Source organism: Triticum dicoccoides, chromosome 6B (assembly GCF_002162155.2).
Source record: "Triticum dicoccoides isolate Atlit2015 ecotype Zavitan chromosome 6B, WEW_v2.0, whole genome shotgun sequence".
Lineage (NCBI taxonomy): Eukaryota > Viridiplantae > Streptophyta > Magnoliopsida > Poales > Poaceae > Triticum > Triticum dicoccoides.
In genome coordinates this window covers 718,181,317-718,197,941 of record NC_041391.1, presented here as the reverse complement: position 1 = coordinate 718,197,941, position 16,625 = coordinate 718,181,317, and the positions used below count along the sequence as shown (strand labels likewise).

At 44.9% G+C, this 16,625-nt stretch overlaps 2 protein-coding genes across 2 annotated transcripts; both read left to right on the top strand.

Moving 5' to 3' along the window:
* The first annotated feature begins 765 nt into the window (after positions 1-765).
* Positions 766-5,820, top strand: LOC119325629 (disease resistance protein RGA5-like). The gene is made up of 5 exons (XM_037599360.1): positions 766-899; positions 1,019-1,105; positions 1,264-1,343; positions 1,455-2,357; positions 3,596-5,820. The coding sequence occupies exons 4-5, from the start codon at positions 1,525-1,527 to the stop codon at positions 5,547-5,549; spliced, it is 2,787 nt and encodes a 928-aa protein (XP_037455257.1). The 5' UTR covers positions 766-899; positions 1,019-1,105; positions 1,264-1,343; positions 1,455-1,524; the 3' UTR covers positions 5,550-5,820.
* Positions 5,821-11,944: 6,124 nt separating this feature from the next.
* On the top strand, positions 11,945-15,822 carry LOC119326166 (disease resistance protein Pik-2-like). The gene is made up of 3 exons (XM_037599872.1): positions 11,945-12,051; positions 12,192-13,112; positions 15,518-15,822. Exons 2-3 carry the CDS (start codon positions 12,262-12,264, stop codon positions 15,603-15,605), a joined length of 939 nt encoding a protein of 312 aa, XP_037455769.1. The 5' UTR covers positions 11,945-12,051; positions 12,192-12,261; the 3' UTR covers positions 15,606-15,822.
* Positions 15,823-16,625: the final 803 nt, after the last annotated feature.

The window sequence follows — 16,625 nt, the reverse complement described above, 5'->3', positions numbered from 1 at the left end:
CTCAGGAGCAAACCAGGCACCCCTGCCCGGCCGAGCCCGAAGCGGGCTCGTGAAGCTCCCGTCGCTGCGCTGCAGTACACGCGCCACCGTCTCCGCCACCCCCAGCCCAAGCCACACCTCCGTCCGCCGGAGATGACGCCGGAAAGCACACGCCAGGCCCACCCAGACCCAGATTGGTGATGCATTTTACATCAAATGTAAATTTAGAGTAAAAATCTATACATATACATCATTTGTTGGAGGGGTGAAAGCGGTTGTTTATAGCTCTACTCATCTATTGAAGATGCTCATAGGTTTTTTTTTTTTTGAACAGGTCATATTGGCTTCATTCATGTGTGCCACCAGGGGAACACACATAGCTGGAGGCCACGTGGAGTTGGGCCACCGTAATAGGGAGACAAAGAGATAAGCCCAAACGACGATGACCCGGCGACACCGCTGACCCCTTCGCAGCGTGTTTGGTAACTACTCGGATAGGGAAATGAAAGTTTTCACAAGGATGTTTGTGAAGGAATTAGGTATGGAAAGTAGTAGAGTTTTAGAACCCATTTCCTTGTTGGTATATAATGGAAATGATCGAAATGGGTGGAAATTGACTTCCTCAACTTTCATTTTTTTTTCATTTAAACTCTTATTTCCTCTAATCAAACAGTGAATTTTTAATCTCGTCGCTCCCAACTCCCAATCCCCATCATCTCTAGTTCGCCCGAACCGAACACGCTGTCGGTTCTCACTCCAGTCCACTCTCGCCCACCTGCTGGCCCTCGCGGTGAACGCCCCGCCGCCCGCCGGCGTCCGAACCTCCCTGCTTTCTTCCTGCTCCTCGCGGGCCAGGTGCTGGTGCTACCTCGCGGTCGCCACAGCCCAGCCACTCCACGGCCGGATCCATCTCACGCTAGGTACGGCCTCATCCCCTCCCTGACGTACTTGTGCTTCGATCTCCTCCTGTGCCGCCTCCTAGCTCGTTCGGTCAGCGATGGTCCGGCTTACCTCCGTCAATCCATTTTCTTTCATTAAGGGTTCATTCAGATCGGTGACGCGGAGAGGAAAAGGAAAACCCACTGTTCACCGTCGGTGTGCGCTCGACCGGATCCATCCCGCTAAGGTATGGCCCCGTCCCCCACTGCGGTGCTTCGATCTCCTCCTATACCGCCGGCGGCGCCGCGGCCGCGCATTAGATTGCGCCTGCACTGGGGACGCTCTGTAGCTCGTTCGGTGCAGCAATCCTATCCTTACATCCGTGAATCCACTCTTCTCTTTCAGGATCCAGATCGACGACGCGGATAATAAATTAAGGTAAATCCACTGTTCGCCGCGGTGCGCTCGACCTGCACAACAATCAGGTAGTACGTATGAAGAACCCATCTCCCCGTGTCTCCGTCCGACACCAATAGAAACTCAGCTTCCGTGGGCGCGATCAGCTGTTAACTGTAATAATCCATCCTCTTCTACAGGTTGACCAATCTGGCTGCAACCTGACCTCCACACACAGTTGACTGGCCGAGCTCTGACTCTGAGCTTAGCATGGCCATGGAAGCGGCGCTCGTCAGCGTGGCGACGGGCGCCCTCAAACCCGTCCTGGGCAAGCTGGCCCTTCTGCTAGGCAATGAGTACAGGAGGTTCAAGGCTGTGCGCAAGGCGATCAAGTCACTCACTCATGAGCTCGCTGCCATGGATGCTTTTCTCACGAAGATGTCCGAGGTGGAGGATCCCGATGTGCAGGATAAAGTTTGGATGAACGAGGTGCGGGAGCTGTCCTATGATATGGAGGATGCCATCGACGACTTCATGCAAAGCATCGGTGACAAAGAAGAAAAGCCAGATGGTTTCATTGAGAAGATCAAGAACTCACTAGAGAAGTTGGGGAAGATGAAGGCTCGTCGTCGGATCAGCAGGGAGATCCAAGATCTGAAGAAACAGATCATTGAGGTGGGCGACAGGAATGCAAGGTACAAGGGTCGCGAGGCCTTCTCCAAGACTTTCAATGCGACCGTTGACCCTAGAGCTCTTGCTATCTTTGAGCATGCATCAAAACTCGTCGGAATCGATGAACCCAAGGCTGAGTTAATCAAATTGTTAATAGATGATGGGTTTGGCTCAACACTGCAACAACCAAAGATAGTCTCCATCGTTGGATCCGGAGGAATGGGCAAAACAACTCTTGCAAACCAAGTGTATCAAGAGATCAAAGGGCAGTTCGAGTGCCAGGCCTTCTTATCCGTGTCGCGAAGCCCAAACATGATGAATATCTTGAGGACTATTCTTAGTGAAGTTAGCGGTCAAGGTTATTCTAACACGGAAGCAGGGAGTGAACAAATACTTATTAACAAGATCCACGATTCCCTACTAGATAAAAGGTACATGCTATATTTAACTTTTCTTCCATTTCTACTTCTCATCTTTGAATGTATAAAAAAGTTAGTTAGGTATGTCATAGGAAGTTTATACTATGGATTTGTTAAAAAGTATGTAATTCTATGTTCACAGTTTCTCCATATGTTGTTCGAAAAATAATGGTCAAGTATTTGTAATAAAGACCGTGTTGATGTTCTAAAAAAGAAGAGAAATAGATGGAGAGAGTACAAAAAAAACATGTCCTAGGAGCCTGCTTTCATGATTTATGTCCATTTATTTTGATATTCTACGATCTTCAAGACATGGGCACATGCTACTCCCTTTATTGAGTAATATATGGCATAAGTTTGTGTCAGGAGTAGAGCCCCATAACACTCCATTTTCTCACATTACTAGCTTGGCTCACTTTTCTTTCTAATTCTCCTTGAGCTCCCTTAACATACTGAACTATATTATTTTGTGCATTTTAACTCAAAACAGGTTTTGGCCAGTAATTTTGATGTTATAGATGCTGGTTTTGCAAGTGCGGCATCCACGTCATAATGGTTATCACACCAAAGCTGTCACACACATCACCTTTTTCCACCTCTAACTTCTCTGGCTAACTTTTCTCTTCAGACCAGATGCACCGTGCCTCGATTCACTCTTCTTCCTCTTATCTCTCATCCAGCCAACCGAACGCCACTATTGTTGCCCTACACGGGCATACATCACCGACGATGTAGCCATCCAAAATCAAAAAAATTATAGTTTTCTAGGTTAAGTGAGACTAATTTCCTTAATGGTAAAGCATGCCCAAATCAGCAGTCTAGGAATGGAAACATGCATTTTTCTATATATTATATATGTAGTTTACTCTGTTTTCATTTTTAGATCACTGGATCTTTTGGTCCACACACAGATTCTTGCTTTTTTGCTCATGACGACCTGATCGACGCCTATGTATGATTATTCATATTTTTGCCCATCTCTTGTCTTTCAACATAATTATCCAATTTTGACCTTTTTCTGTGGTCATGCCTCTTGTTTAAACAATTGCTTATCCCCATTGCTCTCCGTAATGCGCCAAACTAACATGTACGAGCAAAAACGAATCAAGTGTGTAACATATGCCCTTTTGATTAGCTTGTGTGTTTATCCTTTTCATTTTGTCAATGTTGATGTGTTCCGTTTATGCTTTCTTTGTCTATGCAACACACTTTATTTTACAGCATGCTAATATTTATTAGTCCATGTACAGGTACTTTGTTGTTGTTGACGATATATGGGACGTGGATACATGGGATGTTATTAAGTGCGCATTTCCCACTACAAGTTCTAGCAGTAGAATAATCACAACTACTCGTATGAAAAATGTGGCTCGTTCATGTTGTTCATCCTTCAATGGCCATCTTTATAATATAATGCCACTTGATATGGTGCAGTCAAGGCAGCTATTTCATAGAAGACTATTCAAGTCTGATGAAGATTGCCCTTCGCATCTTGAAAATGTTTCTGATGAAATTTTGCAAAAATGTGATGGATTACCTTTGGCAATCATTGCTATATCTGGTTTGTTGGCTAACACAGAAAAAACAAAGGATCTATGGAATCAAGTGAAAGATTCAATTGGTCGTGCACTTGAAAGGAATCCTAGCGTCGAAGGAATGATGAAGATATTGTCACTTAGTTATATTGATTTGCCTCATCATTTAAAAACTTGCCTCTTATATCTCAGCATGTATTTAGAAGATTCTACTATTGCGAAGGAGGGCCTGATAAGAAGATGGATTGCTGAAGGATTCATTCATAGAGAAGGCAGATACACGACATATGAGTTAGGAGAAAGGTGTTTTAATGAACTACTCAATAGGGGTTTGATCCAACCTGGAAAGACAAATATCTATGGCGAGGTGATGAGTTGTCGAGTTCATGACACACTTCTTGATTTCATCATATCCAAGTCCATAGAAGAGAACTTCGTTACTTTACTTGGTGTTCCCATTCTCAAAATTGGGAACCAAAGCAAAGGTATTCGTCGACTCTGTCTTCAAGGTGCCGTGGAAGGAAATTCAACAATACTGACAGCAGGTCTTGTCTTGTCTCATGTTCGATCATTTACTATGGTTAGAGGTCTATTGGAAATCCATTCTTTTGAGGAGTTCAGACATCTGCGTGTTCTTGACTTGATGGATTGCTCCGAATTGGAAGATCATCATCTTGAAAATATAGTGAGGTTATTCCAACTGAGGTACCTAAATGTCGAAGGTACAAAAATAAGCAAGCTCCCAGAACAAATCGGGCGTTTAGGGTGCTTAGAGATTCTGGACCTAAGTGACACTCGTGTAGGGGAATTGCCTGCATCTATTGTTAATCTCGGAAAATTAATGCATCTACTTGTTGATCATGATGTTAAATTTCCTGATGGGATTGCGAAGATGCAAGCACTAGAGACGTTGGGAGAAGTGAGGGTCTCCATTCAGCCATTTGACTTCCTATGCGGCCTTGGCCAACTAAAGAATTTGAGGAATCTGCAGCTTGACCTTGGTTTGGAAGTTGATTTTGACACTGATGATACGGATGTGGTTGATGAGGAGCGCAACAAAGCTATGGTCTCTTCCCTGTGTAAGCTAGGCACCCAGAACCTCCGCTTCCTGAATATTTTTGAAGGGAGCAGCCTCTTACAAGAACCTTTGTGCCTGCCTACCCTGGAGAAACTTATTGCCTGGTTTTCAGCCACCCTGCGGGTTCCGACATGTGTGAGCTCCCTTAAAAACCTCCAACAGCTACGCATTGAAGTGGAGGGGGTCAAGCACGACGATGTCTGCATGCTTGGGGCCTTACCCAGTCTGCTGATTCTGCACCTGCTGGAAAAAACAGAGTCAAACGAACAAACAGAAAAGCTCAGAATCAGTGGTGAAGTTGGGTTCCGATTCTTGACGATTTTTAGTTATTATGCATCTTTTAAACCAGTAGATCTGATGTTTGGGGCAGGGTCCATGCCCAAGCTAGAAAAATTCGTGCTTGATTCTTTGCACGTGGTTGAAGCTAACTGTTTGAACTTTGGAATCGAGAACCTCCCCTGCCTCAGTACTGTCAAATGTATTTATGTTTGTGGTGATGATGACACTGTTGAAGCCATGAAGACTGCCTTGGAGAGAGCAGCCAACACACATCCCAACCAACCTAGTCTACTATTTGAGAAAGCTTTCTGATACTTTGAACAAACAAGCCAATAACCGTGGAGATGCTGCTGCTCGTTGGCCGGCCGGCTGATTCTGATTTTTCTCCCTTTTATGCCACACCAGTGCGTTGTATTCTCTCCATCGGATAATGTACTATGGAGTCTGTGATAAAAATATGTAGAATTAGCATTTGGATACTGCCTCATGGGCTGTTTGGTTGTTCGATTAGCTGCAATTTCTGTAATAATCACTCATCTGTGTTGATGGTTTAATATTATTGGGAAACCATTCGTAGTCATCATTCTGTAGTCATGCTCTTTGGCAAGTCGTCATTCTATAGTTGTACTGGTAATACATTTCCCCTTTGCTCTTTTATCCACCTTTAGCCGTCGTGCTCTTTTTTACTATCAAGCAAGCTTTTGTGCCTCTGTTACAGTTGGACTAAACACTTGATACGCTCTGCTTCTTCCCAATAGTTCTCTCAACAATTCGGATGCTGCTATATATGCCTGCTTAAGGTCGTTTACTGCTTAATATACGCCTGCCACCTGGTCATTGTCTCAACAATTAAATATTGACTTTGCAGTTCATCTGTTGATCATTTGCAGTGGTAACCAAATCAGTACTCGCCGATTGGGCGCTTGAGTGTTGTGGCTGATCGATGCTGTTGGCAACCAGCTTGAGACCAGATTAATTCCTGCAGCCAACAATTCCAGCTTGAGGCGACCCCGGCGCCCTCTCCTCTCACGACCCCCGCGTCGCCTCCCCGGCGGCGGCGGGGGAACCCTAGCTCGCGCCGCCGCGGCCCCCTCCCCACCTCGTCCCACCTCCTCGCCGCCGCCTGAGGCAGCCACCGGGCAAGCCCGGGTCATTAAGGATGGTGGCGGCGGGGCCTTGGTTGCCCTACTTCTGCGTGGGGAACCTCGGATCTGGAGCGGCGGCTTCATTGGCAAGGCACCGCCGGCTAGTAGCCGTGCGGGCGGTGGATCTGGTGTCCCGGCCTCGCGAGCGGCGGGATCCGGTGGTCGTTGGCGGTCGGTGGCAGCTTCTGCGGCGGCCGGTGCACGCGACCTGGCGCCTCCCCTCCTCCTCTGTTCGGCGTGCGGGCCAGCCTTACAGGAGACGCTGCTGGTGGCGGAGATCTTGGCCGGCCATGACCGGCCGCGCCGACGGCGACGCCTGTGGGTGCCGTTCCCCTTCTTGGAGGCGTCGGTATGGACTGATCTCCTCACTTCACCTTCCCCTAGGTCTCCCGGGCGAAAGCCCTAACATTGTTGGGCAGCAGCGGCGCTCACGGCACGGTTCCCTTCTTGAAGGTGCCGCTTTGGGAACCTTGCGGTTGGGTGGCGCTTGTGTATGGTGGGCGACGGCGGTGGTGCGGCCCTATCTAGCATGGATTTATGTCCATTGCTTGGAGATGGACTCGCGTAGGTGGAGGTCGTCGGCTGGCGTCATGGTGGCGTCAATGGTGGAGGACCTGCCAAGGCTCGCGTAGGTGAAGGTCATCGTTTGGCGTCGTGGTGGTGTCGATGGCGGAGGACCTGCCAAGGTTGTCACCTTAATCTGCTCTGAAGATGGACCAACGGAAGACGGCGGCGACGACACATGTGAGTGCGACGGACCGGTTTGAGCCCCGGGCCTGGCAGACGGCTCGGTCGAGGCCTCCGGCTTTAGATGGTAGGCTTAGGTGAGAGGTCTGGGTATGTGGCCCAGCTTGCAGCCCTTCATCATTTGGATAGGAGTAGCGGCAGATATTGTCAAGATGACAGATTCAGGCATATTGTTTATCTATTTTATAAGGTCCTCAAGAATAATTAATAAAATGACCGCATGCATCTCCCAGATGCAGAGGCCGGGGATCATCTTCCTTTTCCAAAAAAAAGTCAACAATTCCAGTAGAGAGTTGTCGTTCATAAAACATGACCTCTTTCTGAATGGGTAAATTGCCCTCAGTTAGAGATTAGTACATACTCCCTTGGTCCGAAAAAGATTGTCCCTCAAATGGATGTATCTAGCATCAAGTTAGTGCTAGATACATCCATTTGAGAAACAAGCATGGGACAAGCTTTTTCGGACGGAGGGAGTATGTCAGATGCTGACAGTTGCTTAAATTGGGCAATGGCATTGCATCCTTGGTGAGTTATCTCTGAAGTTAGAACTAGTTTTCAAGGAATGCTGATCAGTGCCCTGTTATATGTTCCTCAACTTAACACTCTATGAGCTCTTCCTGTTCTCTCGACGATTTGGATGCTGTTATATATGATTACAGTCTTTCACAACTCAACATACGGTTGATATATATTGCTGTTGAATTTTGATGTTACCACTCATCAATTAATTTGCAGTAGCAGATGACGGTTGCTGCCTACTCTCCTGATGCTTCAGTACCAGTCTGCAATGGATGTGTCTAAGTTTCTGCTTGTCTTGTACGAGGTCTGGTACGTGGTAGCGGATCAAACTTGCAGGTACCAAGCTCTACTGATGTTTTCAAATCGGTTACTGCCATTCGAGAAAGCTAATTAGCAAACGACTGTAATGGCTCTCACCGTGTTTCAGTTGGGTTGTGTTTTTCCTCCTCCTTCGCGTGTACAAATCCGGTGACGTTGCAAGGTAGACGTGCTCTGTTTCACGGACGAAGATGACGCTGATGGATTCGGGCATGGAAATCAGAACCAGCGCAAGCGTGTGGCTGAACGTCAAGGCCTGTAATACACACACAAGACATTTTCAGTATACTGAAGTTCCTGACAAGTGCCGCCTAGAGTACATTCCCACGTGTTTGAGAACTTTCAAAGTCTCAGTTGCTTACCAGCTCATCATGGGTGAGCATCCAGTCGTTCCTGCCATTCAGTGGCCATGGAAGGCATGCACACAGCTCAAGCATAAATTATTTTGCTGGCCTTCTCACTCAGAACAGACTGAACACAAGGGATGTTGTAATGAGGAAGCACTTCTTTCTTAAACTACTCTTGTGTCATGTGTGACAGAATTGTGCTGGAGACTAGAGACCATCTTTTCTTCCACTGTCAGTTTGCAAAAGCTTGTTGGCAGTATTTATGTCCAAGCTGGGATCCACTAAACACTGAGATTCAAGGGAAGTTAGCACAGCTCAGGACCTTCTCAATGGATATCATCATTCTCATTGAATGACTAAATTTTCAGAAACATAGAGCCTGCATGAAGAGATTCAAAACAGAGGTTCGATGGCCAACAGGAAAGCTATGCTGCACGACCGGCCTGGGTGGATTTCTTCCGTTGACTTGGGTGTAGTGCATTTCGTGCAGCTACATCCTGCAGTTCAATGAGGACTGGAAACTGTTGAACGGGTCTCGGAAATTATATGTGTCCTTGGGCAGTTAGTAGACGGTGGAACTTCGGACGTGGATTTTCTTTATCATATTTCTGTGCTTTTTCGGAGGGTATGTGGACCATCACGTTCTTCAGAATTTTCTCCATTCCCCTTTTTGGAGGGCACATGCCTTTCACTTGTTTTCTGCACAACGCTAGGCTTGACAAGCTCCAGGTGATCCGAGGTTTTTTTCTCTGTTAGATAGGAGGCACATTGCCCGGCTTGAGCGAACTAAAGCCCTTACAAGTTCACATCGAAGTTTAATGGAGAACTCAAGTACAAAATGAAGAAAAAAGGAAAAAGAAAAGGTTCGATACAGACCCATCGGGCCAATGGCACTCGTCCAAGCATCAGACTTAAGGGCCTAATACAGACGACGAAGTGTAGCGGAGCAGTACAGAACGCCAAATGTTAGTCAGCCTCCCTGCTGACCATTGGGGGTCCTGTGTCGCCATAGCTTTGACGCAAGCGCTCTGAGCCTCTCAAGCAGCACCGCAATGGTGGATGCGTCTTTCAACTTCCTCAATGGTTTCCAAAGCTCCGAGGTCCTTGCGGAAGTAAATATGTGCTTCTCGCTAAAGCAAAAATAAAAAAAACATTTTTTTTTCTCTTTTCGAGAGGTGCCGCTCATAGAAGCAAATATGTGTCTTCTGTGGAAGGAAAACGACATGCTTTTTTCTTTCGTTGTTCAAGGAGGCACAACTACGCCTCTCACGAAGGCAAATCTATGCATCCTATGGAAGCAAAAAAAAAAAGATTGCATTTTTTCCTTTTTCAAGAGGCACAGTTGTGCATACCATGGAAGAAAAACAATACATTTTTTCTAACAAATTTGTTTTGAATTTCTCCCCTCCAAAACCTAGAAAAAGTTGAATCCCATGAAAGCCAAAAAAAATTGAAAAACAACTAAAACACAAAAACGCGTACATGAAAAAATGTTGAGAAAATATCCAGCACGCGACACGTACGATGGCTAAGGACGTGCCATGTGGCGCGTTCTCAGCCCACAAGTGACCCTTGCCGGCCACTCGCAAGAGGTGCCACTGATTAGTTGCTCTCGGACATGACGCTCCCTGAGCCGGTGACTGCATTGATGCAGCCCAACCACGCGTTTCCTCAGATCCGTCACGAGTCACGTCTGCAGAACCTTGTCTGTCTATATTGGCAACCGTGCCTATATAGTAATAACCTCCAGAGCGAATGGTACATTGAGCAACTGCTTGAGCTGGAAGACTTCATCCTGAATACATGTCTTAGTAGGATTCCATGAGGGGCAAACATATTGCCAGCATAGTTGTGCAAAGGAAGAACATGTGATCCCTTGTCAATAAACATCTATGTGGCACATGACACATGTGTAATCCTGAATGCAGAGGTTTTTTCTTTGGAACATAGCGCTCGTGTTCAGTATATTATTGATTAAAAGCCAGAAACAGATTTTATGTTTAAGCTGACGACAAGGTTTCCAAAGCCATATTATTAGGGCATGACCAACGCTCCACTCTGGACCGGTGCCCCACCCCTCCACGCCGGATTTAATGGTCCAGACTACAAAAAGATGCTGCTTGCAGAGTGAAACGAGTGCCTGCAGAGGAAGCGGCCTCTCCGCTGACAAAAAGCAGCTTCAACTCTCTTCTGGCCAATACCATAACAACCTTCCTCGCTTTAGAGAGAGATGATGTGAAGAAGTGGGCCACTAGGGAGGCTGCAGCGTTGGGCTAGTCTTATTTTCATATGGTGGTTTCAGTCCAAAATATCTATGTGAAAGTTGGGGCATCTGTATAGTGATGCCTTCATTGTACATGCCCTTACTGGCAGGACAGTGGGATGAGTACTAGGAGTTGATTTTTCGCAAAAAAAATGGAGTACGAGGAGTTGATATGCCTTTTGACACCCTCACATCTCTTTATAAGTACGTATAGATAATAATAATAATAATAATAATAATAATAATAACAACAACAACAACTAGATAGATTATTAGTTCACTGGAAACTATTTGTACGTTGAACGAGTCTTGAAAGTTATACGTGTCGTTGGACGTTAGCTGACTGATGGAATAATTTTTGGTGTGCATTTTCTTTATCAAAGTTTATCATATGTTTGAGGTTTTTGCAAAATTTCATCCAAAACTAACATCCGAGGAGCTGTCACAAAAAAAAAAACAAATTCACTGCTTAAACAGTGCACAAAACTTTGAGGAGCGATTTTGTTCTTTTTGGTGAGAGCTCCTCGGGTGTTAGTTTTTGATGAAATTTTGCACAAAGCTCAAACATACAATAAAGTTTGATGTCGCGAAGTTTCAGATTTTTGAATTTTTTTATGCTGTTTTTTCAATTTTTATGCGAACTCTGGGTGTACTGAACCCGAGAGTAGAAAATCCAGTCTATTCTACCAGCAATCACAATCTTAAGAATTTTCTTTGTTCTGTTCTGGCACATGCCTCTCAGACTAATCTGCACAACGGTAGGCCAGACAAGCTCTACGGGGTCTGAAGTTATCAGCCACCGGTCTGCTCTTTCGACTAGTCGTAGCCGTAGGACCGCCGGCTCCTTCCTCGCAAGCCCCTCTTGCGCCGGTGTCTCCATCTCCTTAATTATGAGATATCCTTTTCATGAGTATATAGGAGGGCACACCAAGCTCCTTTTCATGAGTAGAAGTTATGTAAACAGACTTCTTAGTCGCCCCTATATAGGAGGCAACTAAACATTTAGAAAATGCCGACGTGTAAACTGCTTAACTACAAGAAGTCTGTCAACTTTCATCATGTCTTTAATTATTTTTGTAAGAACCAGTCTCTGCAGCGACCGAACTCTGCATGATAGGCACAAGAATTTGATTAGTACGTCATTAGTATGTGACGCTAACAAAAAAGCAAATTAGCGTATTTTATACAGCAGCTGGCTGGTGAGCCCGGGCAGCTGCCCCGGGTCGCCGGGTGCTGCCTCCGCCACTGATCATATAGGAGGCCACACAGGCTCCACGTAACTGGAGCTTATAGTCAAAGACAAGTCCATCAGCCGACGGCCAGTTCGTCTCCTGTTCGCGTTAGGCACGCGTTTTGCTCGACAACAAACACCTACATACTTCGTAGTTACATCCTCTCTTTCTCCTCACTCTTTGCCCAGCTGCACAAGTCCTCCGCGTCGAGGTCTCCGGAGTTTGGTCAACGGCAGCATCCCGGTATGTACGGACCCCATCCATCTCCCATGCCGTGCTCCTTTCTCCTCTAATCTATGGAGTTGTAGTTTCCTTACATAGAAAATGGAGTTGTAGTTTCCAGACACAAATCGTACTAACTGTTAAAAAGTTACTACTTCTAGTTCTCGATGCGGTCGATGATATACAAGCTCCATCCGTGCAAATAAACCGAGCTACCAAGCCCTGCAACCCATGGATGCAGCTCTGGTGAGTGCAGCAACAGGGGTGCTGAAACCCGTCCTGGGGAAGATGACCACTCTGTTGGGCGATGAGTACAAGCGTTTTAAGAGGGTGCGCAAGGAGATCAAGTCCCTCACTCATGAACTCGCTGCCGTGGATGCTTTCCTCACGAAAATGTCAGGGGAGGAGGATTCCGATATGCAGGACAAAGTTTGGATGAATGAGGTTCGAGAGCTGTCCTACGACATGGAAGACTCCATCGACGACTTCATACAACACATTGACGACAAAGATACTAAGCCGGATGGATTTATGGAGAAGAGCAAACACTTGCTAGAGAAGATGGGAAAGATGAAGGCTCGTCGGCGGATTGGTATCGAGATACAAGATTTGAAGAAACAGATAATTGAGGTGGCCGACAGGAATGCAAGGTACAAGACACGTGAGACTTACTCTAAGACCCATGAGGCCTTCTCTAACACTAGAAATGAAGTTGCTGACCCTAGAGCTCTTGCTATCTTTGAGCATGCATCAAAACTCATCGGAATTGATAAACCCAAGGCCGAGGTAATCAAGCTATTGACGGGACTGGATGGATGTTTGTCAGAGAAACAACAACTGAAGGTGGTCACCATTGTCGGATCTGGAGGAATGGGCAAGACAACTCTTGCAAACCAAGTGTATCAAGAGCTCAAAGAGAAATTCAAGTGCAAGGCTTTCGTGTCGGTGTCGCGAAATCCAGACATGATGAATATCTTGAGAACCATTCTTAGTGAAGTTAGTTGTCAACCTTACGCTCACACTGAAGCAGGAAGCCTAGAACAAGTGATTAGCAAGATTAGTGATTATCTAACCGAGAAAAGGTACTTTTTATACATTTCAATTCACTTTCATCCATTAAGATTTATATTGATGTTTTTTCACATCAATCTTACATTGGTAAATTTATAATCGATCAGAATACTTCCATAATTATTTTCATCATTATGCTTCTCTTGTTGTACACTTCATTTTTAAGATGCCGTATTAACTAATATCACTTATAAAATCATGTGTAGGCATTTTATAGTGATCGACGATATATGGGATGTTAAAACATGGGATGTTATTAAGTATGCTTTCCCTATGACCATATGTGGCAGTGTAATAATCACCACTACTCATTCGACTGATGTTGCATGTTCATGTCATTCATCAATTGGTGGCCATATTTACAATATAAGACCTCTTAACATGACCCACTCAAGACAACTGTTTCATAGAAGATTATTCAACTCTGGAGAAGAATGTCCTCCATCCCTTACAAAAGTTTCTAACCAAATATTGAAAAAATGTGATGGGATGCCTTTGGCGATAATATCTATATCTGGTCTGTTGGCTACTAGAGGAAGAACAGAAAATTTATGGAACCAAGTGAAAGATTCAATTGGCCGTGCACTTGAAAGGAATCCTAGCATCGAAGGAATGATTAAGATATTGTCAATTAGTTACTTTGATCTCCCTCCTCATCTTAAAACATGTTTTTTATATCTAAGCATATTTCCAGAACATTCTGTTATTGAGAAGAAAGCACTAATATGGAGATGGATTGCCGAAGGATTTGTTCAGAGAGATGACAGATATTCGGCATATGAGTTAGGAGAGAGATATTTTAATGAGCTCGTCAATAGGAGTTTGATCCAGACTCATAAGCTGGACAAATATGATAATGTGCTTACCTGTCGAGTTCATGACGCAATTCTTGACTTCATAGTATCCAAGTCCATCGAAGAGAACTTTATTACTTTCGTTAGTGTCCCCAGTTTAACTAGTAGGACACAAAGAAGAGTTCGTCGGCTCTCCATGCAAGCCGAAGGGAAAGCAAATAGTCTCATGCCGACAAGCCTAATATTGTCTCATATCCGATCACTTAATGTGTTTGGGGATGAAGTAGAAATCCCTTCAGTGATAAAGTTTAGTCATTTGCGCACAGTGGATTTTTCAGGATGCCATCAATTGGAGAACCACCATCTTGCTGATGTAGGGAGGTTGTTTCACCTAAGGTACCTCAACATTAGCAGGACAAAGATAAATGAGCTCCCAGAACAAATCAGACATTTAAGGTGCTTACAGATGTTGGACATAAGAGAGACAGAGGTATACAATTTACCGGCATGTATTGTCAATCTTGAAAATTTGGCACATTTAGCTGTTGGCAAACATGTTTTATTTCCCGAGGGAATTACGAAGATGCAAGCACTAGAGAGCTTGAAAGAGGTGAATGCCTGCAAGCAGTCCTGTAACTTTCTGCAAGAGCTGGGTCAACTAAAGAATCTGAAGAAGCTACACATTAGTCATATGGATGTTGCACAGGAGCACAAGGAAGTTTTTGCTTCCTCTCTCGGCAACCTATGCACACGGAACCTTTGTTCTCTGACCACAAGGAATGTTGATTACAACATCTTAGGGAATACATGGTGCACTTCTCCCCCGGTTAACCTCCAAAAACTGAAGATTGTGGATTGTGTCCTCCCAGAGGTTCTGGATTGGATACTATCATTTGAAAACCTGCAAAAGTTATGCTTGGAAATGGAATTAATATCGCACGAACATCTCTATATCTTTGGAGCCTTGCCTGCTCTGCTCACTCTAAGTCCTCAAGGAAGGAAAAATCAATTTTCTTGTAAAGATGAATGCCTGGTAGTCAGTAGTGAAGCTGGGTTCCAATGCCTGAGGATTTTTACCTATACGGTGCAGGGATATAGAATCGATATACTTTTTGCACCAGGGTGTATGCCCAATCTAGAAAAGCTGGAATTTATCTTTTTTGAAAACCAATCTTTCAGCAGTGCACGTTCTTGGTATTTTGGAGTTAAAAACCTCTCCAGACTCGTCACATTCAGATGCGAGTTGCGTTGCTCGGGTGTCACGAAGAAGTGGATCCTTGACGCCGTAATGGCTTCCCTGGAGAGAGCAGTTGGCAAACATCCCAACGTCCACCTTACTCTGATCTTTGATGCTTCACGCTGTTTGATTCAAGCAACACCCTATGTACGTAGTACGTTGTTACTTAATTTCTGTACATTTATTATTTGTATGTATGTGTATATCTTACTACTACGTAGTTCGTTGTAGTGTATTATACTTGCTCGATCGGTGCACTCGTAATCACTCTTCCTTGAACTGAACAGCTCATGAAGTCTTGTCATTTTTCTAGCAGTTTCTGCACTGTAATATACGGCTGCTATCACCGTTAGGTTCTAACTTTCTCAATCATTTGCATTTGCAGTCGAAATATTACCCTCCAGTGGTCCAGATACTTCCGTAGCAGATTGGGCTGGTGTTGGACAAACACGCTAGTCTCTCTGATTGAATGAGCTCAAGATGCTGTCACACTTGATGATGCCGTTCTGTTGGATATTACGGGAGAGCCTTCTGTTGCTGGCATCAACATTCCCAGTACAAGCTACAGCATCTCTCTTAGTTACATTAGCATTGTACTGGTACGGGAATGAATGGTATTCTATCAGCAAAGTTGCATGCTGGGTGCTGAATAGACCTGCCTCTCCCCGAAAAGTGACTGCAGCTACCGAGCTCCAGTGCTCTTGGTATTTGAAATTTCTGAAAAACACACTTCAGATGCTCAAAAAAATCTTAAAACAAATACGTGAATACATATACATATTCCTAAGGCCTGGTAAAAATCTGGAAAAGAAATACTTTGTATTTTGGGAAATACAAAAATAAATAAATTTCTGACAGAAAATGGCACCCCTTTTCTCCTACATACTGTCAAAATTTTGTTTTTTTCTATAGCCCAAAACAAAATGAGATTTGTAAGAAAACTTTCCACGGGTATTCAGAATGTGTATATGTATCCCCAGAAAAAAATTCACATTTTTTTGAAACTTTCAAAACACGAATTTCAAATTGTTCAAATATAGAGAGCACTGGAGCTCGGGTGCTGCAACGCATCTCTCTGCCTCTCCCGAGAGAGAGAGAGAGAGAGAGAGAGAGAGAGAGAGAGAGAGAGAGAGAGAGAGAATAGACCTGCCTCTGTTCCATTGTTGTATATTTTTACGAAAAAGGATTTCCCCGCTTTATATTATAAAGCATCCCTCATCAATTACAATCGCGAGCCGATACAAACACACACCACACACCCAAGGCTAGATACAAGGGTGCCGGGCACCAACACACCACTCCAACGACTACAAAGTACCAAAAATATGAACAAAGAAGCGTCGCTTAGAGCCGACGGAGATCACCATGAGCAATCCATCGAGGAGAGATGAGACGACAGACGGCGGAGCGAGGACTCCAAAACGATGCCTCCAACAACGGAACGACCAAAGCCGCCATTATCCGAACCCGCGGATCAAGTTTTCACCCGGAGT

Bases quoted from the DNA above. Each gene is read 5' to 3' on its own strand.
- LOC119325629 (XM_037599360.1), top strand. From the start codon at position 1,525: ATGGCCATGGAAGCGGCGCTCGTCAGCGTGGCGACGGGCGCCCTCAAA. The intron at 2,358-3,595 runs GTACATGCTATA...GTCCATGTACAG, and splicing joins GATTCCCTACTAGATAAAAG to GTACTTTGTTGTTGTTGACG.
- LOC119326166 (XM_037599872.1), top strand. From the start codon at position 12,262: ATGGATGCAGCTCTGGTGAGTGCAGCAACAGGGGTGCTGAAACCCGTC. The intron at 13,113-15,517 runs GTACTTTTTATA...TTGCATTTGCAG, and splicing joins GATTATCTAACCGAGAAAAG to TCGAAATATTACCCTCCAGT.